General features: G+C 57.3%; 3 protein-coding genes, 1 long non-coding RNA gene and 3 other non-coding genes across 9 annotated transcripts; 5 read left to right on the plus strand and 2 right to left on the minus strand.

The window, feature by feature from the left end:
* Positions 1-57: 57 nt before the first annotated feature.
* On the plus strand, positions 58-3328 carry RACK1 (receptor for activated C kinase 1). The gene is made up of 8 exons (XM_086769378.1): positions 58-200; positions 616-787; positions 1319-1466; positions 1794-1889; positions 2060-2170; positions 2468-2608; positions 2937-3047; positions 3191-3328. Exons 1-8 carry the CDS (start codon positions 92-94, stop codon positions 3254-3256), a joined length of 954 nt encoding a protein of 317 aa, XP_086625504.1. The 5' UTR covers positions 58-91; the 3' UTR covers positions 3257-3328.
* Positions 3329-3833: 505 nt separating this feature from the next.
* TRIM41 (tripartite motif containing 41) lies at positions 3834-10634 on the minus strand. The gene is made up of 6 exons (XM_086769347.1): positions 9583-10634; positions 8498-8593; positions 7869-8099; positions 7239-7261; positions 6624-6751; positions 3834-5781 (listed from the first exon to the last, which is right to left on the minus strand). The coding sequence occupies exons 1-6, from the start codon at positions 10525-10527 to the stop codon at positions 5264-5266; spliced, it is 1941 nt and encodes a 646-aa protein (XP_086625473.1). The 5' UTR covers positions 10528-10634; the 3' UTR covers positions 3834-5263.
* A 687-nt stretch (positions 10635-11321) lies between these two features.
* Positions 11322-11394, plus strand: TRNAK-CUU (transfer RNA lysine (anticodon CUU)). Its single transcript has one exon. It is a non-coding gene; the product is annotated as a tRNA-Lys (tRNA).
* A 163-nt stretch (positions 11395-11557) lies between these two features.
* On the plus strand, positions 11558-11630 carry TRNAV-CAC (transfer RNA valine (anticodon CAC)). The gene has a single exon. It is a non-coding gene; the product is annotated as a tRNA-Val (tRNA).
* A 274-nt stretch (positions 11631-11904) lies between these two features.
* TRNAK-CUU (transfer RNA lysine (anticodon CUU)) lies at positions 11905-11977 on the plus strand. Its single transcript has one exon. It is a non-coding gene; the product is annotated as a tRNA-Lys (tRNA).
* Positions 11978-12252: 275 nt separating this feature from the next.
* On the minus strand, positions 12253-13195 carry LOC147596828 (uncharacterized). The gene is made up of 2 exons (XR_015261323.1): positions 13068-13195; positions 12253-12859 (listed from the first exon to the last, which is right to left on the minus strand). It is a non-coding gene; the product is annotated as an uncharacterized LOC147596828 (long non-coding RNA).
* On the plus strand, positions 12880-21270 carry LOC104487417 (zinc finger protein RFP). 3 transcript variants are annotated; one of them, XM_010130375.2, is made up of 7 exons: positions 12880-14936; positions 16513-16608; positions 17597-17827; positions 18454-18476; positions 18860-18975; positions 19665-19697; positions 19979-21270. In XM_010130375.2, the coding sequence occupies exons 1-7, from the start codon at positions 14520-14522 to the stop codon at positions 20488-20490; spliced, it is 1428 nt and encodes a 475-aa protein (XP_010128677.2). In that variant the 5' UTR covers positions 12880-14519; the 3' UTR covers positions 20491-21270. The 3 variants fall into 3 exon arrangements, 1 of the variants encoding a protein (XP_010128677.2); XR_015261317.1 differs by having other exon boundaries at positions 18454-18975; positions 19247-20108; XR_015261318.1 differs by lacking the exon at positions 19665-19697 and having other exon boundaries at positions 18454-18975; positions 19979-20075.
* Positions 21271-22931: the final 1661 nt, after the last annotated feature.

The following is a 22931-nucleotide window of genomic DNA, read 5'->3' on the forward strand; positions in this document are numbered from 1 at the left end:
CCGCGCTGGCGGCCGCTGAGGGCTACCGGACAGCAGCCGGCCCGCGGCCTCCGTTGAATCCGCCGCCATCCTCCCTTCCTCCGCCGCCGCCATGACGGAGCAGATGACCCTGCGGGGCACCCTGAAGGGCCACAACGGCTGGGTGACCCAGATCGCTACCACGCCGCAGTTCCCGGATATGATTCTCTCCGCTTCGCGCGGTGAGGGGCCGCACCGGGCCGGGGGCGGGGGGGAGACCATCGGGAGGAGCGGAGGGGGGCGAGGAGGAAACCATCGGCCCCGGGCGGGGGGAGCCCAGCGGCGTGGTTGAGGAAAGGAGCAGGGAGAGACCATAGGTTGAGGAATGGGGGGGGCGGGGGGGGCGGGGAGGAGACCATTTTGGGGGAGAAGGGGCAAGGGGAGACCCTAAGTCCGGAGCTAAAAGAGAGTCCGGTCAAGCAGTGAGATTGTAGGTTTGGGGTCGGGTGGGGGGGACACGCTGGACCCCCACCCATGAGGGCAGATGGGGCTGAGGAGGAGAGGAGAGGAGGCAGCGCCCCAGCGATGGGGGCCCCGTTTCTGGGCTGCGACCCCCCCCCGTCCCCGCCCCACTTACCTCTGCGCCTCCCCTGACAGACAAAACCATCATCATGTGGAAGCTGACCCGCGACGAAACCAACTACGGGATCCCGCAGCGAGCTCTGCGCGGTCACTCGCACTTCGTCAGCGACGTGGTCATCTCCTCCGACGGGCAGTTCGCGCTTTCGGGTTCCTGGGACGGCACCTTGAGGCTCTGGGACCTCACCACGTGAGCAGCGAGGGCGTTCTGGGTGGTGGGGGAGGCTTTGGGTCCGTCCTGGGAGCGGGGACGAGGTCACCGGCGCAGCGTGGAACCGAGACGATTTGGAAGGTAAATCCTCCTCGGGGGTGGTTTCCCGTGGCCGGTGCCGCAGGTTTTTGACAGCGGCTGGAAGCGGGGCGTTCGGCCGCTCTTCCTCCCTCTCCCGATGATTAAACCCGACGCAAAAGTCTGCCGATCCGCCGGGATCTGAAGACACGTCCTGCAATGATGACGGGAGAGAAGCGGAGGGTGGGAGGCTCGAGCTCGCTCTTTTGGGATCGTTTTGGGCTGAAGTGGGGCCACGGCCAGGAGAAGAGGGTCCGGATTTGCGGAGTCAGGCGCGCACGCGGGATAAGCTCATCCCAGTTCCCCCAGTCCTTCTCCCGAAGGCAAAACCATTGCTCCATACCCTCTTGTAGACCGCTCAGATATTTGAGTTTCCCCGCTCCTTGGTGGAGTTCCCGTGTGAGATCTCCCGTTCCCTCTGCCTTCCTGCAGCGGCACCACCACCCGTCGTTTCGTGGGCCACACCAAGGACGTCCTGAGCGTGGCTTTCTCCTCCGACAACCGCCAGATCGTTTCGGGTTCCAGGGACAAGACCATCAAACTCTGGAACACTTTGGGCGTCTGCAAGTACACGGTGCAGGTGAGCTTCCAAAATAAAATAAAACCAAATAAAATCACACCCCCGCGAGAAAGCATCTGCGCAGGCGTGGTGTTATTTCCGCTCCCGCCGCTGTTGAGCGGGAATCCGGGTCTCCCGGCCCTGTCCTAATGATTAAAAAGTGAGATATTGTCTGCTGACCCCTCCCCGGGAGGGGTTTGAGGACAAGTCCTGCAATTCTGAGGGACGGGGGAGCCTGGGAAAGCTTCGGAGCGACGGGTCTGATCTTGCAGCGTCTCCCGTGGACGGGTTGGGGAAGACCCGGCTGCTTTTCCTCGCCGTGAACCCGGCGTCGTTCCTCTTCCCCAGGACGAGAGTCACTCGGAGTGGGTGTCGTGCGTGCGTTTCTCCCCGAACAGCAGCAACCCCATCATCGTCTCCTGCGGCTGGGACAAACTGGTGAAGGTGAGGTGGGAGCCGATTCCCCCAGTGAGCGCAGCGGCGGGGGCAGGATCCAGGGAAGGATTTTTTCCACCCAGAACTGGGGTGCAGGAGCAGTGTTTAACCTCCTTTTCTTCTCCCCTGTGCTTTTGGTTCGGTTTTTTTTTCTTTTTTTTCCTCTCGTCTCCCCCCAGGTTTGGAATTTGGCTAACTGCAAACTGAAGACCAACCACATCGGGCACACGGGCTACCTGAACACGGTGACCGTCTCCCCCGACGGCTCCCTCTGCGCCTCCGGCGGCAAGGTTCGCGCCACGGGGCAGGGAGGCGGGAAGCGAGACCCCGAAACGAGATCTCTGCACCCCGCTAGCAGCTCCGGCTCGCTTCTGCGTCCCCCACGCCGAGAGCCGCTCCGCGTCTCAGTCACAGCTTGAGTGGGGTGGGAACGGCCCAAAAAATCTGGTCCTAGGAGGGAAGAGCACAGAAAAAAAAACACTTGCTCAGCTCCAGGAGCTTCTGTTTCAGCCCCCGACGTGTTTTCTCCGAGTTTTCCTGCTGCGTCCGTTAACTTTTCCGTATCCGCGCCTCCCCCTGCCCCGCAGGACGGCCAGGCCATGCTGTGGGACCTGAACGAGGGCAAGCACCTCTACACCTTGGACGGAGGAGACATCATCAACGCCCTGTGCTTCAGCCCCAACCGCTACTGGCTCTGCGCCGCCACCGGGCCCAGCATCAAGATCTGGGTACGTTGCCGCTCGCGTCCTCATCCAGGCAGGGCTCCTCGGGAAGATTCACCTTTTTCAGCTTTTTATTTTTTTTTTTTGGGGTGGGGGCGGGGGGTTGTGCTGGGTTCGGAGTCACCTTCGTGGTGGAGATCCTCGCTTCGGATCCCAAACGGGAGCCGCCGTGCCGTGATGAAACACTTCCGTGCCATCTGAGCGCATCTCGGTGTGGAAATCCAGAGGCTGTTTCTGAGCGACGATCCTCGTCCTGGCGGCGTCCCGGGCTTGGGTTGGATTCGGTGGCTGGAGTCTCCCTCGTTCCTTCACGTTTCTTTTCATCCTCCCGCAGGATCTGGAAGGCAAAATCATCGTGGATGAGCTGAAGCAGGAGGTGATCAGCACCAGCAGCAAAGCCGAGCCCCCGCAGTGCACTTCCCTGGCCTGGTCCGCAGACGGGCAGGTAAAAACCATCCCCCTCTCCCTCTCGCGCCGTCCCCGCCCCGAAATGTGGCGCTGATCGCGCTCCCCCTCTGCTTCGTCGGCCCTTCTCGTGTCCCACCTCGCTGGCCTTCCCGTGACCCGGTTGTCCGTTTCTTTCCGTAGACCCTGTTTGCCGGCTACACGGATAACCTCGTCCGGGTGTGGCAAGTCACCATCGGGACCAGATGAGGACGCAGTAGCGAGAAACCGTAAATTTTGTGTACAAAAATACATCAATTAAAAAAAAACAAAACAAAAAAACATCATGGCCACCGTTGGGTCATCCCACAGCCTGGAGGTTCCTGGAAAATCTGGGGTTGGAGCTTTACTCCGGCCGGACGCAGATCGGGAACCTCAAGGGAGAGGCGGAAAACCCAGCGTCCGCGATGGGGAGGGTTTGACGCCCACAAAAAATGGGCCCCGCGCCTCCAGGGTTGGGGCCGTCGCGGTGGGACGGGGCCGGGGCGATCGGCAGGATTTTGGGATGCAGTGTCGAGTTAAAAAAAGCCGCGATGCCGGAAGAACGATAGCGACAAACGACGGGCTCGCGCGCCGTGCGGCGGGAGGCGTTCTCCGCCCGCCCGGCTGCCGAGGGACGCGGCGTCGCTGGGGAAAACCCGCGGGAAAACAAAACGCAATTCCCAAGAAAGCCCAGAGAAGTGGATGAATCGGAGAAGCAGCGGTGGTTTCAAAGGCACAGCTTGGATTTTTAGGGCAGCCTTTAACAGATGGGAGGGTTTTTAACGTGGAACTCCTCACCCCGGGGTTTTTCTTGCCCTTTTTCCGGCTGGCAGACCCACGAGCCGCCCGTGTCGCTGAGCCGGAAGAGACTTTGCTCCCTCGGCGACGCCGGCTTGGCTGTCGGATGCTGCCCGCGCTGGGCTTGATCTAATCTAACGAGGAAGGATTAGGTTAAGATTAACGAGGCAAGATGTAAAGCCTATGCGCTTACCGGGAGGGCAGGCGCACGGCGGGGGACCTGGACCCCGTTCCGGCGCGCAATTTAAGCCGGATTTCGTTTGGAAACGGCTCCACGAGGACCTCAGTAAGCCAGAGACTCGGGTGTACAACCTTAATCTTTATTATTATTATTATTTGACATTTCATAAAACTAAATCTCCATTTAATTCTTATTTTAGCCAAAAATATTTTGAACTAGCTCTGTAATGCCAACAGGAAAAAAAAAAAATACCAATCCACCAACAAAAAAAAAAAAAAAAAAAAAAGAATAAAACACAACCGGCGCGGTCAGAGTCTCTCGAGTGGGACAGGATTCAGCTGGAAACTCGACAGCAGCTGAGGAAAAAAAAAAAAAGGGGGGGGGGGAGAGAAAATAAATACCCCCGTCTCAGAGAGCTCTCGAACTGCCAGGGGACAAAATGGAGGCCGGTTCGCAGCCCTGCAGCGGGACGCGCTGGCTCTGGAGGAGGAAGCCGGCGGTTCGCAGCCTCCTCGGCCCCCGGTAAAGTGCCAGGCCCACAAGAAATGGTTACAGAGGGAGGGGGGCGAGGGGTTAGGTCAGACCCCCCCAGCTCCCCCGAAAAAACAGACGAGGAAGGCGAGGAGAGAAGATGGCAGCTTAAAGCGGGTTCAACTCCGGGTCCAAACACCAGCCGGGGTCTGAGGATGCTCAGAAGGTGAATCCCAGGAAATCCAGGCACCTTGGCGCAACCAGGATACGAAAGCCAATGATTTTTGGGAAGATGGTGATGCAAGCTTAAAAAAAGAAAACAAAAAAGCCAAGACTCCTCGCTCCCAGACATACGGACCCCGCCCCGGGGAGCTGGAGGGCTTGAGCTCCGCGTCCGAAAAGAGCCAAGGTGCGCCTCAAAGCTCAACCGCGGCGGAAAGCACGCTGGGAGGCGGCGTCAGAAAAAAAAAAAAAAAAAAAAGAGAAAAAAGGGAAAGAGGAGCTCCTAGCAGCAAGAGACAGAGTGAAAACTCTCCGAGGCAGATCCTTCCCTGTTCCGAACAAAGCCTGCTTCGGATCGGCGTGGCGGCGGCGAGGAGCCGGCGGGAGGTCGCGGGGGTGAAGGGGGAAGAGGCCTTGTGAGCAAGCAGGTGCAAGAAGTGCAGCGCTGGATCCCGAAGGGAGATCCAAGGGATTCAGGAGGGGGGGGAAAAAAAAAAAAAAAAAAAGAGCACGGCCGTGTGCGAGGCCGGATCCGGGGCGGACAGGGGCGGCCGGCGGGTCGGTCAGGCGCAGATTTTGATGCGGGTGCCCTTGGCTAAGATGCGAAAGAAAGGGAAGATGCGCTCGTGGAAGGAAGCGTTGAAAGTGTGGATGTGGGTCATGCTCTCGGCGTTGTAGAAGCAGAGTTGACCCCGTTCGTAGTCCAGGTAGACGCCGAAGCGCCGGGGCCGTTCGCCGGGCGACAGAGCCGTCTGCTCCGTGGCCGTCAACGCTTGGTACTTCTTCCCGTTAGTGCCCACGCACCAGATTTCGCGTTTTTGGTGAGGACCCACGGTTTTCTCTTTGCGACGGGCCGTTTCGCGGGCAGCGCCCACCGCCCAGCCTCGCCGACCTCCCACTTCTACCTCCCAGTAGTGGCGACCGGCGGTGAAGCCCTGGGAGCCCAGCACGCAGTAATCCGAATCGAAACGCTTGGGGTTGTCCGGCAGGTCCTGGCGGCGTTCGCCCAGTTTGACGCTGCGGCGGTCCAGGGAGAGGCTGAGGCGAGGGTGGGCGGTGTCGGGGTCCAGGGTCACGTCGGCTGGAAGGGAGACGGGGCGTCAGGGGGTCGCCGGTCACCCCTACCTCCTCGCAAATCCCGATCCCAGGGATTTTTTCCACCTCCTCGTATTTCCCGATCCCAAATCTTCACCTGCATGCAGACCTGCAGCGCCAGAGGCTACTGGGACTGATAGCCCCCGCTGTGGGTCTCTACTGGTTTTGGCTGGGATGGAGTTCAACCTCTAAGCCCCCAAATTTCTCCCCAATTTCCTTCAGCCTCCCAAATTCCTCCCCAGATTCCTTCAGCCGCCCCAAGTTCCTTCAGGCCCTAAATTTCTCAAGTCCTTCAGCCTCCAAATTTCTCCTTTTCAGCCCCCAAATTCCTCCCCAATTTCCTTCAGCCTCCCACATTTCTCCTTTTCAGCCCCCAAATTCCTCCCCAATTTCCTTCAGCCTCCCACATTTCTCCTTTTCAGCTGCTCCCAATTTCTCCCCAAAGTCCTTCAGCCGCCCCAAATTCCTCCAGCTTCCCAGATTTCTCCGTAACCCCTTTGGGCTTAAAGGAGTTAGGAAATTGGGAGTTACATTTCTTTTAACTCCTTTAACCCCAAATTTATAGGTGGCTCTGGATCCAGCTCCGCTTTTGGGACGGGAGGAGGAGCCGCGTTAGGGGAGAATCCCGATCAAAGGAGAGAGCGAGGCGCGGAGAGGAAGGAGGGAAGAGCGCGGCGTTGAAGGGGGAAGGGACCGGCAGGAAAAAGGGGTGGAAAATCCTGGGAAGGCGGAGCTGGAGGGGGAATCCCAGCACGGCCGGGGACGCAGCCCAGCGCCCGCTCCCCGGGAGCGGCGGCGGCCCCTCGGGCGGATCCAGGTCTCGCTCACCTTGGGGGACTTTGCTGAAGATTTTCTCCATCTTCCTCATCACCACGTCTTGCAGGAAGTAGTTGCGGTATTTTTTCCCCACGTCCACCGGCACCATCTCGGGCTCCTGGAATTTGATGTTCTCGCATCTGCCGATCGGAGAGGAAATAAATAAATAAATAAATAAATGAATGAATAAATAACGCCGGGGTTCAGCGCGCTCCGGGGTGGGTAAGAGACACGACAGGAGAAACGGGATGCCCTGCACGCAGCCGAAAAAACCCGCAGCGGGGCCGAGATCGGCCCAACCGGTTCCGCTGGTGCGGCCGGCCGGCCCCACCCCGTCTGGGCCGCAGCAGGCAGCCCAATTTCGGGCAGGGATGGAACCGCGTTCCTCCTCCCCTGCGCGTCCCCCCGGCACCCCCCAAACTCCCGCTGAGAGCCAGCCGGGAGCTCCCGCCACCGCGTCCGCTCCGACCCCGGCCACAGCGCGACTCCCCTCGCGTTGTCCGACCCCAGCCTGGAAAAGCACCCGCTGCACGGGGCGGAAAAACAAAAAGCTCACGGGATTTGCCTTTTTCCCCCCTTCCCAAAAAGGATTTACAGCGAGGAGATGCCGACGGAAAAGTCACTGACCTGATAAAAGTGCCTTTGATGTCCTGCGGAAGGAGGCAGCCGGGTGGGAAGCGGGGGGAAAAAAAAAAAGAAAAAAAAGAATGGGAAAGATTAGGGAGGAGCGAGGCCGATCCCACTGAGATCCTCTTGACGGCCGCGAGTCCCCCCCCCACGCTCAGGCGATGGGAACATCCCACGGAGACGCGCATCCCACCGGATCGCCCCTCCGTCGGAGGCTTTTCCCGCTAATACGGGCGCCCTCGCGAACCCCAGATCTCTTGGGGCATCTCCTTCTCTTCCCATTTTCCCCCGCTCCGATCCCGCAGGGACGGAAGCGAGGTCTCGGCGGCTCCGCTTCGCTCCGGCCGCTCTCGTTATCTCCTCGCCGCCAAGCGGGGCCAGAGTTCCTGCAGCCTCCGGCGCGGAGCTGAGCGAGGGTTCAACGGTCCAGAGATCAACCGCGTCCGTCGCCCCGGTTTACAACTCATCGGAAAAAAAAAAAATCAAAAAAAAAAAACCTCAGGGAGAGGCTTCGCCCGGTCTGCCCTCCTCCCGGGGTCCCTGATCACGACTTTCCCCTCTTCCCGTCCCGGGGACACGGAAAGAAAACCCCCCAAAAAAAGCCCCAAACAAACCACCCCAAGAAGAGACCTTGAGCAGCTGCAGGCCGTCCTGCTTGCTCTTGTCCTCCGCCTCGGCGATGAGGCGGCCCAGGGCGGCGCTCTGCTCTTCCAGCTGGCCGATGTTGCTGCTCTGCCGCGCCAGCAAGGTCTCGTAGCGTTCCTCCAGCTGGTGCAAGAGCAGGACCTGCTCCCCGATGAGGAACTGGTGCAGCAGCTCGAAGTCCGACTCAAATTCCTTGATCTCCAGCTTCATCTTGTCCTGCGGAGCGAGGAAGAGGAAGGAAAGGCATCCTCAGCTCAAGCCGCAGGCGCAAACGTCGTCGATTTATTCTCGGATCCCACGGCGCATTCAGGCGCAAACCGCCCCTTAATTAAACTCAGACTCCGCAGGGAAACGGCGCCCGGCCCTCGCGATCCTGACAGTCGCGAGAGCCGAAACCCGCCAGGCGGAGCGGGACCAGGGGGGAAGCTTCCCTCCCTCCTCACCCTCCTCGCCAGACTCCGGGCCCAAAAAACCGCTCCCGGCTTCCAGCGTCCTCCTCAGCTGAGGGCTGAGGACTTTTGTGGCAGAAGGTGGAGAAAAGGGAAATAAAGAAGCGTGGAACGGAACCACGCGCAGGATCGCTCCCCGCTCCGCCAGCGGCTGCTGGCTCTTACCCTCAGCTCAGTGATTTTCTCCTCCTCGTTGGATTTTTGCTTCAGGACCGCGTCCAGCTTCTTCTTCAGCGGCTCCAGGTGGCTCTGGAGTTTGTTCTGAGAGAAAGAAACGCAGCTCAGGCATCCCTGGCTCCGGCAATCCCCTCCTTCCTCTCCTCCTTTCGCTCTCCAGCTCCGCGGCAGGGTCGAAAACAAAACCCTCCCGCGCGGATTTCAGACCGCTTCCCTTCTCCTTTCCGGAACCAGCTTGCGTTGGGAGCTGGTTTGAATCGGAAAGCCACAAAAATCCTGCCCCCCTCACACTGGGGAACGTCCGCAGCTTCGACGTCTCCGAAAAAACCCAACCGCTTCTGCCTTGTCGCCTTCCCGGGATGCTCGAGGGAGCGTTCACCCACAGCTCTGCCCTTTCAAAATTAATTTTTCAGCCTCTTCGAGTACCCGCAACGTCTTTCCCCCAGGAAAGGAGAGGGGAACGCGGACGGGGCCCACCCGAGAGCAAACAGCGCTGCCGGCCACGCTCCCGCAGCCTGACCCCGTCGCCGTCCTCCCCTTCTCCCAGCTAGCAACCGCCCCCTCCCAAAATCCCGAGGGGCTCAAAAAGCGCTGGCTCCGATGGGAGCTGCCACGGCCGGGGCTCCGGAGAGCTTCCAGCAAGGGAGGGCACGGCGAGACGCAACCACGTGCGGCAGCGACTCCTCCCAGGCGTCTCTGGGTAGGCAAGGAATCGAAGAAATTCCTGCTGCTTTCTTCCCCTCAAAAAACCAAGAGACGACCTCGCCGAGAAACCGAAGCCGCTGCCGTCGTGGCATCCCAGCCTCCTGCGCCCCAAACCGCGCAGCCCCCTCGTGTCCCGTCCCCCCCCCATCTCCGTTTTCTCTGCTCGCCCAACCAGCCCGGCAAGACGCACCCGTCCGCCGCCCTCCAACCACCCTACGCCGTCTGCCCGCCGCCGGCACGACCCAGCCCACGCTGTCGGCTCCGTCCAAAAAAAAAACCAAAAAAAAAAAAACCAAAAAAACCACCCCCAACCAACTCAAAAAACCCCCAAACCACCCCCCGTCGTCCCCACCCCGAAACCTTCCTACCTTGTAATCCTGCACGACCTCCTCGAGGGGGACGACGCTGTGGTGCTTGTGGCTGCGCGACTCCCTGCACACCACGCAGATGGCTTGTTCGTCCACCTCGCAAAAAAGCTTCAGGGGTTCCTGATGTTTTTCGCACAAATTGGGCGACCCCCGAGCCCCCGCCGTTACCAGGACGCCCGGGACCCCCGGCACGGCTCCCGAAACCGAGGGCCCGGCGGCGGGCGGCGCGAGGCGCTGGGGGTGCGGGTGCAGCTGGCGGATGATCTGCACCATGTTGGCCAGCTGAAGGTTGGGGCGGAAATTCCTCTGGAAAAAGGTTTTTCGACACTGCGGGCAGGTGAAGGTCTGGAGGCGTCGAGGCCGCGTGGTCAGGACAGGGGGAGGAGGAGGCGTCTGCACCTCTTCTTCCTCTTCTTCCACCTCCTCCTCCTCTTCCTCCACGTCTTCCTCCATCACGTCCTCGTCATAGTCCTCGTCCCCAAAGTAAAGCTCTCCCCCCGCCCCGCCATCCCACATGTCCTCCTCCACAGGGTCTTCCCACAGGTCGGCGTCGTCTTCTTCTTCCTCGCTCCACAAGTCGTCTTCCTCCTCCTCCTCCTCCTCCTCCGCGCCACCGTCCTCCTCCTCCTCCTGCTCCACATCCAGCTCCTCTTCATCCAGCTCGTCCTCCTCATCCTCCTCCAGATCCTCTTCCAGCACGTCGCCCATCCCCACCTCTCCGCCGCCCGCCGCCGCCGCCGCCTCGTACTCGGCCTCGCCGCCCCACAGCTGCGAGATGCAGACCCGGCAGAAGTTGTGCCCGCAGCCGATGGAAACCGGGTCCACGAAATAATCCAAGCAGATGGCGCAAATGGCTTCCTCCTGCAGCGTCTCCACCGGGTTCAGCCGCCCGCCCCCCGAGCCCCCCGACAGCACCCCGTCGCCTAAAACCCCTGCGGCCGCCATGGGGGCGGGGAGCGGGGGGGCTGCTGACCGATTCTCCTCTTCCTCACCGGGGTCCTGAGCTGCTTCTGGGCCTCCCTACGCTGGGGCGGGCACCGGCTCGACCCCGGGTGCCACCAAATCCTTGGGGCGTCGCTTCCTCCTGTCCCCCCCCCTCCTTTCCGCACCCCTCCAGGGCCGGGCGCTGCTTCACCCCCCCCTCCCCAAAGCGGGGGGCCCCGTCCCAGCCCCCCCCCAGGCCCTGCTCTCCCCCACCCAGGCCCCGGTGGAGGCCCCGCCGCCCGCCCCAAGGCCTCACGGGGACCCCCGGGGCCTGGTCCCGACCTCAACCCGACCGGACCCGGCGGTGCCGCTGGTGGTGCCGCCCTCGCCAGGCCGCTGCCCGCCGGTGGCAGACGCTCTATCCCCTCTCCCGCCCCCGCCGCTCTCTCTACGGTTCCGAGCTCGGCTCAACGGACGGGTGCGACTGGGGGAGGCGGGCGGGGGGTGGCGGGGGGGGGGGGGTGAGAAACGCCGCCACCGCTTCCGCTTTCCGGCCCCCGAACCCCGCCCCCTGTGCCGTCACCTGACGGGAAGCGGCGCTCTAAGCGCCGGCGGCGGGTTGCTAAGTTACCGCGGCGGCCCCGCCGCTCTCGATGGTCGCCGGGCTTCTCTACCCCCGTCACCTCGCTGGTCTTGGAGGACCGGGAGGGACGAGGGGGCGGGGCGGGGCCTGAGGGGCGTGGGCGGGGCTTCCGCGAAGAGGGGCGTGGCTAGTGAGGGTGACACCTAGGGGGCGGGGGGGCGGTTTCCCGGCAGCCCGGCTAGCTCAGTCGGTAGAGCATGAGACTCTTAATCTCAGGGTCGTGGGTTCGAGCCCCACGTTGGGCGCCTGCAGCTCTTTAAATTTCATTTTTTTTTTGACATTTGACGGCTCGGTTTCTCTTTCCGCTGCCTCGGCGGAGCCCCGCAACCCCGGCGGAAACCCCGCCCCTCGGCCCCCGCCGCACCGGAGCGGGTTCAACTCCCGCCAAGGCAGAGAGGTGGACACGGCGTTTCTGTAGTGTAGTGGTTATCACGTTCGCCTCACACGCGAAAGGTCCCCGGTTCGAAACCGGGCAGAAACACCCCTCTTTTTAGGGGTTTTCCCTGCCCCCCGGTGCGTACCCAGCGAGTTGGGCCACCCCGGGTGGGGATCGCCACCGCGGTGTCCTCTGGCCCTGCCTCGCCCAGCGGCTCCGCCAAAAGCGACAGCTGGAGGCTCCGGCTCCTTTAATTTTTTTTTTTTTTTCTCCTTTTTCCCGTTATTTTCCCATTTTCAGCCCACGATCGCTCCGGACGCCACGTCCCTCCCGTGACCTGAGCACCGGTTATATTCAGTTGGGGGACGCAATTCAGGGAGCCCGGCTAGCTCAGTCGGTAGAGCATGAGACTCTTAATCTCAGGGTCGTGGGTTCGAGCCCCACGTTGGGCGCATCCTGTTTTCTCCTCCTTACTTTATTTTTTCCCCTCCTCCCCCCACCCCCGAGTCACCCCAAAACCCACTGGTGAAAAGAGACGAACCCTGACTTTCTGACTTTTCATGTTTTTTATTTATTTTATTTTATTTATTTTTATTTTATTTTTTATTTATTTTGCAGAAGGAAAATGAAATATCTGGAACCAGTCGCTATGAGAAGAACCCCCCTCTGCCGTCGTTCTGCATTTATTTTTTTTTCCTGTGTTTTCATCACAGTCCTTCTTCCATCATTTTTCCTTTATTTAAGTTTTGATCACAACCCTTTTGCCATAATTTTTCCTTTTTTCAAGTCCTTCCCCCTCATTTTCCCCTTACGTAAGATTTCCAAGCCCAGTTTGCACCACGCAGGGAATGGGGGCCCCGTCACTGCCCATTTTTTTTTTTTTTCCCCTTTTTGAGGCAGAAAGGACTGCAGCGCAAATTCCCCTCGCTGCCACTTTTTTTCTCTACATTCATTTCCTTGGTTTTAATTGTCCTTTTTTTTTTTTTTTTGCTTCATCTTCCTCTTTGGTTTTTGGAGGTGTGTGCATACATATATATGTATATATATATATTTTTTTTTAACTCGAAATTTATAAAAGTTGTAAAGGCAGAAGAGCTCCCATCGATGCGCAAAGCCAACGCCCGAGGAAAGCGAGGGCCGCAGCATCGTAGCGGCCTCACAGCTGCTATTCTGGAAACACCCCAAAGAGCTTGAACTGAGCCCAAAGTGTTCCCGCACTCGTGAGACACGGAAAATAATATTTTATTTTATTTCAGCCTTCGCGAGAAGGGCTTGCTGTGACCAGTACCGTCTGTAACGACCTCGGGTGCCACAGCAGAGCAGCAAAATTACGGCTGCAGTGGGAGGAAAAAAAAAAAAAAAGATCAGCATCTTGAATTAGAGGTTTACAATAATTTAATTAGAGGTTTCTAATTAGAGGCTTACAAATAATCTTTAATGAAGCGGCCGTGAGCAACGGGATCAGCCAGGTGGCCGAGGCGGCGTCGGAAGGCGCGGAGGGCGGCGGGGAAGCCGCTGGAAAAAGAGGCCAAGTTTGCTCACCGTGAAAAGGGGGAAGGGGGGAGACAGCGGTGGATTTAGACCGGTCAGCGCAGCTTCACTTCCTGCGACTTACTGGAAAAAAATCGCTGAGGCACTCGTCGCCTAAAAAACAGCCCACGAGGCTCTGCGGTGCGTTGAGTTCCTTCCCTCACGGGGAAGGAGAAAAACGGAGATTTTTAAACCTGGAGGGACCGGGATTTTGAAACTCTTGTGCCACAAACGAGGGGACCGTGGAATGCAGATCTCGCACCCGAACGAGTCGCCAGGAGTGTTTCCGGCGTGGGAAAAGCCAGGTGGAAAATCGCCCGTTGCCGGAGGAGAGCGCAGGGGTGGCTCCAAGAGCATCTCCACCAAAACCCTTCCAGGATGGGTCCAGTCCTGCTGCCCAGCCTCGGGCGAGGAGCGACCGCGGTGACCCTCTGAGCACGCCCTGACTTACCTCGCCGAGGATGTCCGAAGGGCTTCTCTTTTTTTTTTTTTTAATTTTTTATTTTTTTTTCGGTGCTGTGTGATTCATTTCCTCCGCCGAGTCACTTCTCGCAGCTCGGGAGCTGCAGGCGTCCCGCGCGGCCGGAGCTGCGGCTGCAGAGCTCAGATTACTCATTCGCCATCAAACCGGCGACTCCTCGGCTCGAGCACGTACGGAGGAAGGCGAGAGGTGCACGACGACGCACGAACGTATCGCAGAGTAACCCAATTCGACTGAAAATTAAAACATGCACCAGGCTGATTCAGCCCGGGCAGGGTTTGACCTGGAGATCCCTCAGACCGGTGTTGTTCCCGGTCCCGGCTCTTGCGGGGCAGCGTCCTGCCCTCCCGCGGGCCGGGATCGCCTCCTCGGTGGGGTATCGCGTCCTTGGGTGTTGCTGATCAGCCCTACGGCTCTTCCTCCCGCCGGGCTCAGAAGCACCTGGGAAAAAGAGGGAAGAAAGGCGGGGGGGGTGGGGGTGGGGTTTGTTTTGGTTTTTTTTTTTTTTTTTCTGTAATTTTCTGTAATATTGTGGCTGCGCAGAGATGCTGGCAGAGGGCAGGGGTCCGTAAGCCGTTCTTGCTGCTGAACGCTCCCCGCCGTCGACTCATTATCCGGGACCCGGAGGTCACGGCTCGGGATGAGGAACTTCTTTTCCCTCCTTCCCTCTTTAGCGGCATACTTCTGAAGACCTTGAAATGCCTTTTGGAGTGACTCAGGTTTCAGCGGGGTGTTGCAAAACCGCGTTTCACCCAGAAAACAGCCTGAAATCCCCCTTTTCTCCGCCCCTCCTTCCTTTTGCATCCTTTACGAGCCTGCACTTTTCAAGCAAGACCTCCCAGCCCAGACAGCAAAGGCTGATCGAGAGGGAAACTCCCAGCTGCCGCTGAGAGGAGGAAAATAAAATTAAAATTCAAGCAAATAAATTCAGGCAAAAAAAGAAAAATTCAAAGCAAAAGTAATCGTGTCGTTCTTCTTCAGCCATGGCCGAGTGCGACCCGCTGGAGAGCCTGCAGAAAGAAGCATCTTGCTCCATCTGCCTGGATTATTTCAGCGACCCCGTGTCCATCAACTGCGGGCACAGCTTCTGCCGGGACTGCATCACGCGATGCTCGGGAAAATCGGACCGACGGTTCGCCTGCCCCCAGTGCCGAGGAGTCGCCCAGAAAAGAAAATTCAGACCAAACCGCGAGCTGAGGAACCTGGCAGAGATCGCCAAGAAGTTGAGCTCCGGCGCGGGGTACAGGGCTGGAGCCGGCCACCTGTGCCCCAAGCACCAGGAACCCCTCAAGCTCTTCTGCAAGGAGGACCGGACGGCCATCTGCGTGGTGTGCGACCGCTCCCACGCTCATCGCGCGCACACCGTCGCCCCCATCGAGGAAGCCGCCCAGGAGTGCAAAGTAAGAAACCACAGCGCATTGCTTTGCTCTTATTTTACTGTATTTTTTGTGTTATTTTGTGTCGGTTTTGGCCCATCAGAGGCTGAGGTCTGCTCGCCAGGGGCTCCTCCACCTTCCCAAGGATATGGGGAAGGATGTCCTGTAGGTTTTCCCAAGGTTTTGGATGCGGCGGGTTGCGTTGAGCTGGTACATCGTCTAGCTGAGGTTGCTTTGCGCCACTGCCCAGACGCAGGGTGAGGGGCAGAGCTCAGCTTGGGGGCAAGCAGAGACCTCAGGGTCCTGGGTCAGACCCAGACCGCCAGCAAAATCCACTCTTAGGGTCAAAATCCGCCCGTAGGGTCACCCCCGGCCAGAGCGAATTGATTAAAAACCCGATTTTCACCGCGACCTCCAAAACGACATTTTGATTTAAGCTCCTCAGGGTGACCTTGGCAGCGTGGGTCCCGCTACCGAAAGCCACCGCTTTATTCGCTGCCACCCTCTCCAGGGACCACAAAGGAAGCTGAGGCCGGTAGCTCGCAGAAAATACCCAAATTAGCCGCGCTGGACCCCACCTTCGCTCAGCTGCGCCCAGGCAGGGCTCTTGCTGCTGATTTTTTGCGCGAGAATGGGGTTGGAAATCCCAGACAAGTTGTCCTTTCCGCCGTAAATCTCTCCCCAAAGGAATCTCTTTCTGGATAGCCAGATAACTGCGACGACGCCGGGAGGCGTTTTTAATTCCCTGGAGGGAGGACGGGGTGGGGAGGAGGAGTCGGCACTCGCGCGGCGGCAGCTCGGTGACATTTCGTCCCGGCCGCAGGGGAAGAAGCAACCGGGAAACGGGGAAGTGAACGGCCAGATGAGTCACGCCGTGAGCGCGGAAGAAGGAAGAGAGGGGGAAAGAAGAAGCGAGGGGAGGGAGGGAGAAGACGAGCCGACGAAAAGTTAAGAGGGAGTCGGGATGGGATGCGCGCGGCGCAAACACCCATCGGTGTTTATTGTGGGAGGACCTCTTAGGAGTAGACGTTACAGAAACCAGGCATTTCTCAAGCGCAGCTCCCCTCCTCCTAAAAACAAACCCTGAGGGCTTCATCCGTATTCATTACTCCTCGGTCTGCAAAAGGAGCTGGAGGTGACGAGCGCGGGGAGGTGACGAGCGAGCGCGGGCACAGACGCCGATTCTGCGGACGGTAGGGAGCTGCGGCAATTTGGAGAACGTGATTAAGGGTCAAAAAATCGATGTTGTGCGCCCAAGGGGATAAAACGAGTCAACCCAGGAGGAACGGATTACAACGAGCGCAGAAAATAACCGGCCACAAACACTCTGGGAGCAGGAACCGGGGCGAGGACTGGAACAGGGGCGCAAATGAGGCTGCGATGTTAAATACTGCCTTTGTTTCACTTTTCATTCAGAAGTAAAAGGTCTAGGGGTGAAAAGCAGCAAGAAAGTAAAGAATATCTAAATATTTCCAACTTCTGGAAGTCTCACGCTCAAATGCACTGGGAATTAGCTAGAGCAACGCTGGAGCCGTGCATCCCTCTCTGCAACAACTCACAGATTAATTAATTTTTTTTTTTTTTTTTTTTTTACACCCAGGAGCAAATCCAAAGCAAACTGAAGAGCCTCAAGGATGAAAGAGAACGGCTGCAAGGATTAAAACTGACCGGGGAGAAGAGAAGCCAGAAGTATCTGGTAGGTACTCGCAGCTGCTGTAGGCGTGAAGATGTCTCCTGCAGGTCTGATCTGCGGGTTAAAAGGAGTTGGATGGGCACCCAAATTTACAGCGAGGCGGAAAACGCCGCCAGCCGCTCCACCCGGATGGCCCGCCTCTCTCGCTCTTGCTCCGTCTCGGTGAAGCACCCGCGTATGAAACACCAATGTTCCTCGAGGGGAACTCGGCGGCCGCAAAATGCCAGCGGAAAGCGGGGTGGCTTCCGAAAAGCTGGAGGCACTCGCAGCTCAGCTGAGCCGTGTCCCGGACCGAGGAGACGAGCGTGTGGGTCCTCCTAGGTGGATTGGCGTTACGGGGTGGTGGGACGGTGCTTCAGGCCTCTCCGTCTTCGCCGCGGACCGCCGCACCCCAGGAGCTGCTTTCTACCGTCCAGCCCTGGAGATGGGTCAACTACACCAAGCGCGAGGTCCACAGGGCTGCTTGTACCCAACTTAGGCCCTCATGGGGCTTCTTCTGCCGCTGCGTAGCCCTCTGGGTCCCGGTGAGGGTGGTGGCTCTCATGGCAGCTTAGGGCATCCGAGCATCCGCATTGCGGACACATCTCCTTTGGAGGGTGCACCGCGTTGGAAGTTTCCACCGCCTCCCAGCCCTTTTGGGCTACCAGAAGGTTGGGGGATGGATCTGTAGCTCTAGGGAAGTGAGAGACGGTGATTTCCTCAAAAGCAGAAGCCTGACAGATGTTTCGTTGCAGCTTCATGAGAACGGGGTGAAGGTGAGCCGAGGCGGGCAACGGCTTTCCTGCTGAATTAAGTGGGGACGGAAGGAGAACACCAGGAACGTGCTGCTGGCTGCTTGTGCTGCAGTCCCTGGCCTGGATTCGGTCCCGTCCCACCCAGCCACTGCCCTAAGTGCCGACACCTGGGAGTTTTGGGGAATTGCACCGTTTCCAACAGTTTTGTAGGTCTCGAATTTCTTCTGTTCTCATCTCTCCCCATCCGTTCCTTGCAGCAGCAGACAAGAGCCGAGAGGTGGAAAATCATGCTGGTGTTTAAGCAGCTGCACCAGTTCCAGGATGAGCAGGAGCAACTTCTCCTGATGTGGCTGGAGGACGTGGAGAAGCAGATAGTGCAGACCCAGACCGAGAACGACAGGAAGATCACCATGGAGATCTCCCACCTGGGCGACCTCATCCGGGAGCTGGAAGACATGAGCCCACAGCCAGAGAATAAGTCCTTGCAGGTGAGAGCGAGGAGCTTGCAATGTTCTGAACGCGCCGTTGAGGTGGTGGCCTCTTCCCCCTCTCCCCAGTCTCTTTGCCTTGGAGTTTTGAGGAGTTTGTTTAGATGCTCATGTCACGAGGAGGCTGTATCGTACGTTGCATGTCATAGCAGCACTATATCGTGTCCAGCCCATGAGGAGGAGGACCCCAGAATTAGTCTTTCATCACTTCGGAAGCGTCCACCAACTGCTTCCCTCCCAACCCCAGGCAAAGCAAGGGAGACGGATCTTGCAGGGCTGCGGCAAGATGGAATAAACGAATCCTTGCTTAAGTCCAGGGGGAGGCTACCCAGCGTAGGACCACGCTTTCCCTCCCCAGGAGACCGCATCAGGCAGGGCACAGGGCTTGGAGGTGGATACGATGCTCCAGCAGCTGCATTTGAGCGTTTCTTCTAGCCAGGGACCAGACCAAAGGGACCAAACGGGCCGCTGGATGGGTATGAGACGTCCCTGCTCTTGCTCCATGCTGGTGCAAGAAAACCCAAACGAAGCAAAGCATGCTTGCAAACAACAGCTGAGGGAGATAAGAGATGTAAACGGGCCTGGAGATCACTCAAAGTTTAATTCCCATCTTCTCTCTCCTTTAGGATGCCAGGACCGCCTTGACCAGGTACGTGGCTCTCCCTTTCCGGAGGGGACGGTTGTCCCCAGCACGGTGTCACAAAGCAGATGGGAACAGGCGAGCAGGAGGGGGTGTCCTCTCTACCAGTGTCCCCGGCACGCTGGGTGAGGAAGAAGCTGGGGAGAAGATGGCCCTGGGGCAAGATCATGTCCCGCTGCCTTCTCTATTCGGCTGGAGGAAGCCAATACCCATGAGGAGGTCCAGAGCAAGCATGGCCTCCACAGGGATGCTGGGACCGCTGATATGCCCAGCAATATCTCAGCTGACTCAACCTGATGCTTGGGGAGAAATAAGCTCTTCTAAGCTTTCTAAGCAGGGTTTCTACGTAGTTCGTTCAGCGGGGAAGGGATACAAAAGTCTTCTCCTTCCAGGTGTGAAGCAAGGACTTTCCATCAACAGACAGAGAAGTTTCCCAGAGTGGAAAAGAGACTGAAGGATTTGTCTCAGAAAAACATCGTTCTGAAGGAGGCCCTGAGGAAATTCAAAGGTACAAAAGGAAGGAGAACAATCTAAACGCACGTCTGCAACTGGAGGGGAGCGGGCACTAGCCGATGGCCAGCATAAAGCCCCAGCTGACGATGAGTTACTCAACAACGCTCCTCTCCGGGGCTGGGGCTGGAAGCGGGAGGGTAACTGTGTTCCCAGGCGTATTTGCGCACGCACCGGAGTAACGCAAAGGACTCGACCGAGTCCCTCCCTTTAGCTACACGAAGGAAAGGAATCAAATTCTTTATTCTGGTCTTATTTAAACCAAACAGGCTGCGGGTAACATCTAGCCACCCGCGAGGGAGTCAGCGTGAAAACTCAACACATTGCGAACGGAAGGTGGCGTGCATGTAGATAAACCCTGGATGAGCTATTTTGAGACCGTTCTCCATCTTCAGATAACTGTCCCGTCCCCTTCTTTAATCACCAATTAGTCATTGGTGCGGTCAGCTCCAAATTAAAGAAATACCCTCGTAAAGCCAGTGATATTGGGTTTGGAGGTCACTCTATCCATGAGCCAAACTTGGTGATATTGGGTTTGGTCAATCTATCCATGAGCCAAACTGTTTCACCTGTGGTTTTACTTGTTTTGTGCGGGGAAAAAGCGTACCTCCTCATGTTGACCCGTTTCTCTTATGCTCCCTCTCCCCCATACACTAACGGCACTGCTCTCCTCCTCTCTCCTTCCAGAGAGTCTCCCAGTTGAACTGGACGTGCAATGGGGTAAGTCTCAGGAGACTGGAGGTATACTGGGGTGAAAAAGGGGATCCAAGCGAGAAACAGACAGCACAAGCAGGGAACTCACCCTTTCCTGGTGGGTTGGTAAGATGAGTTCCTATTCCCCTTTGATGGCAATTAAAAATAGTACAAAACATTAGAGCTTTTAAGTAGATCTGGATGGCATTGATGGAAAAAAAACCCAGGAGGGTGTGGATGGAGAGCAGTGTCCACCACCTTCCCTCTGACACACTGTTTTCCTTCTGTTGTGCTTTCCCTCCCACCAGCAAACGTGACTCTGGATCCAGAGACAGCAAACCCCCACCTCATCCTCTCCGAGGACCGGAGGAGCGTGAGGTGGGATGAAACGCCCCAGGATTTGCCCAACAATCCCCAGAGATTCGATACCTACTGCTCCGTCTTGGGTTGCGAAGGCTTCATGGTGGGGAGGCACTACTGGGAAGTGCAGCTGGGGAGGAGGGGATTTTGGGCTGTGGGGGTGGCCAGAGACTCAGCGTGGAGAAAAGGGTGGATTAACCTCGACCCTTCCCAGGGGATTTGGGCTGTTGGCATCTGTGGCGACAAGTTTCAAGCTTTTACCTCCTTCGAAACAGTTCAGCCTCTGAACGGGAGGCCGCAGACTATCCGGGTCTCTCTGGATTACGAGAAGGGACACGTGGCTTTCTTCGATGCCGATAGCGAGACCTTGGCTTTTGCTTTTCCTCCGGCATCTTTCAACGGAGAAAAAATCCTGCCTTTCTTCTGGGTTTGGGAGTCCAGGATCCAGCTGGCTCCCTGAGACACCACGGGCAGCCAGATGGACATCATGTTCTCTAGATAAGCCCGGTTTGAGCTGGGAAACCACATGGTGTTTCTGGAATCTACTGACGGTAAAGAACAACGCAAAGCAAAGAGGTTCCACTGTCCGCTTTGAATCTCATTCTCATGGAGGTTTTCAAGAGCAGCAGATTGTGAAGGGATCACCTTGGGCCGACCTCTGGATTTTTTAACATTTGGGTGCTCTCTGAGATGATGCTAGGGAAGAGCACCCTGTGCCAAGTGGGAAAGTGAAGCCTCTAATTTGTGCGACAGCCCCTGGGAAACTGATTTCATGGCTTTAATCCCTTCTAGTCTTCTCCCATCCTTCCATTTTTCCTCACCTTGGCATTCGACAATGTTGACCGTTGACATTCGACGACGACGTTCCTGCAGGGCTGAAGATGCAGGCTCTGTGGCTTAGTCACTACAAACGAAAAGACAATATCGCTGAATTAAGTGTAAAATCTGCTATTTTCCCACCAGGACCTGTTACGAGCCAAAAACCTTGCTGTATTGGCAAGAAGGTACATGTTTTAAGGCTTTGATGTTGAACCCCATGGAGTTTGGCTGCCTTTCTCAGAGGTGTGGGCTGGGAGAAATCAGAGGCTGGAGGACTAAAGAGCTTGAATTTCTGCCTTTCTGCAATTTATATGTACAGCAGCCTACCTTGGGTCACGAGGCTTAGTAAGCGGTTTTCTACTTTTTTTTTTTTTTTTTTTTGTGCAAAATGACTGTATTAAAGTATCTTTCTCATTTTCAAGGGCTGCTTTCTCTTTCTTGTTAGAGAGAAACTGGGAAACCGGTGCTGCACCGCCACCAGCGCGGCAAACCCGGGTGGGTTTGCTGCCCTCTCTTGACCTGTTTCTTGTAAAGCTGAAATGAAAGCACTTAACAAAAACTTTCCTGCTTCATCACAGCTGTGGCGGGAGGGAGCAACAACCACTCTTCCTGCTCACGGGCCTGAAAACCACCCAGACCGGAAACCGGTTGAAAGGCAATGGCAAACGGATGATGCTGGAAATAAGGGACAACTACAATTTTTGAAAGTAAAGGCGTTTAAAGAGCAGGGAAAGGAAGGTGAGGTATCAATCCAGACTCTCAGCTTTGTTGCCACAGACCAGAGAAACCTGCTGGGACCTCGCAAGGTCTTGAAGATACCAGCAATCTCCAGGGGATCCGTAGCCGTCTCTGCAGGGTGTTGGCCGGACGTCCCAAGGGCAGGGCTGACGTCCCAGGGGTCAGGAGCGGCATAAATTCTGCCAGCTATGAAGGCCCTGCCCTGGGGTGAGCTTCAACCCTTAAAATCACCTAAGAGATGTTAGAGTTCTCCCAAACAGCTCTGCAGACCCTGTTCTGACAGGTCCTGAGGTCCTTGGAAAGCCTTCAGGACAAAGATTCCTGCTCCATCCACTCAGAACTCTTCCAGGACCCTGCATCCATCCACTGTGGGCACAGCTTTTGCCAGGTGCACATCACTCAGAAGTGGGAAGGAGAATGACCATCAACTTCTCCTGTCCCTGGTGCAGGGAGACGGTGCCCCGGCAGAGCCCCTAATCCAACTAGGAGTTGGCCAGCGTCAAGGAAGTAGCCAAGAGCTCAAACCTGTGACCAGTCAGAGAGGTGGAAGGAGAGGAGAACTTGTCCAAGGAGCACCAGGAAGCCCTGAAGCTCTTCTGCGAAGATGAGTGGAGTCTTATCCACGTGGCATGCAACAGGCCCAAGGTACACCATAACCATTCCATCGTGGATGGGGCTGCCAGGAGTCCAAGGTGAGGGGTTTTATGGGCACGTTGACACACAAAAGGCCAGAAGCTCCTGGTGTTGCTGCTCTTGACAAGTGCAGACAGCTGTATGGCCTTCGAGCTGCGGGATAAACCACCCGTGGACTCACCCATCCTTGTCTCTCGATACCAACTGTTGAGGCAGCATTACCCGCCCTGAGGAAGAGGTGGACATAGGAGCTTCATGCTCTTGGGGACCAAGGGGTCATCTCCCCCAGGGTTCAGCCATGAGCAGAGGCTTGGGGAAGAGTGAGAAACGGACGCACATGATTTTTCACCACCGCAATCCCTCACATGTGCAAGGCCAGGGTTTTACCGAGCCTCCCGAGGGTTTGTTTATCTAAAACCCACAAAGAGCTCTCTCCTTCAGGATGCGGGTCCCTTATCAAGATCAGTAGGAAGAAAAGGAAAGAGATCCTCAGCCCCTCTCCTACCCCAGAGCCCCCTGAAGTCTCCTTGACCTTGGTTTAAAAACAAACAAAAAAAAAAAGGGAAAAAACAAAAGGGGGAGGTAATAGCCTTGAAACAGTCCTGGTGTCACAAACCTTTCCAAACGCTTCCTTCCAGAGCAGTCAAGAGTTCCCCATTGTTTCTGCTGGGCACGGCAAGTTGTGCCAAAATCCACGAGAATGGAAGAAAT

Source organism: Chlamydotis macqueenii, chromosome 36, assembly GCF_036417535.1.
Source record: "Chlamydotis macqueenii isolate bChlMac1 chromosome 36, bChlMac1.mat, whole genome shotgun sequence".
In the NCBI taxonomy this organism is placed as follows: Eukaryota; Metazoa; Chordata; class Aves; order Otidiformes; family Otididae; genus Chlamydotis; species Chlamydotis macqueenii.

Bases quoted from the DNA above. Each gene is read 5' to 3' on its own strand.
- RACK1 (XM_086769378.1), top strand. From the start codon at position 92: ATGACGGAGCAGATGACCCTGCGGGGCACCCTGAAGGGCCACAACGGC. The intron at 1,890-2,059 runs GTGAGGTGGGAG...GTCTCCCCCCAG, and splicing joins GCTGGGACAAACTGGTGAAG to GTTTGGAATTTGGCTAACTG. The intron at 3,048-3,190 runs GTAAAAACCATC...TTCTTTCCGTAG, and splicing joins CCTGGTCCGCAGACGGGCAG to ACCCTGTTTGCCGGCTACAC.
- TRIM41 (XM_086769347.1), bottom strand. From the start codon at position 10,527: ATGGCGGCCGCAGGGGTTTTAGGCGACGGGGTGCTGTCGGGGGGCTCG. The intron at 8,594-9,582 runs GTAGGAAGGTTT...TCTTTCTCTCAG, and splicing joins AGGTCGTGCAGGATTACAAG to AACAAACTCCAGAGCCACCT. The intron at 8,100-8,497 runs GTAAGAGCCAGC...CTCGCTCCGCAG, and splicing joins AGAAAATCACTGAGCTGAGG to GACAAGATGAAGCTGGAGAT.
- LOC104487417 (XM_010130375.2), top strand. From the start codon at position 14,520: ATGGCCGAGTGCGACCCGCTGGAGAGCCTGCAGAAAGAAGCATCTTGC. The intron at 16,609-17,596 runs GTAGGTACTCGC...CGTTCCTTGCAG, and splicing joins AGAGAAGCCAGAAGTATCTG to CAGCAGACAAGAGCCGAGAG. The intron at 18,976-19,664 runs GTACAAAAGGAA...CTCTCCTTCCAG, and splicing joins GGCCCTGAGGAAATTCAAAG to AGAGTCTCCCAGTTGAACTG.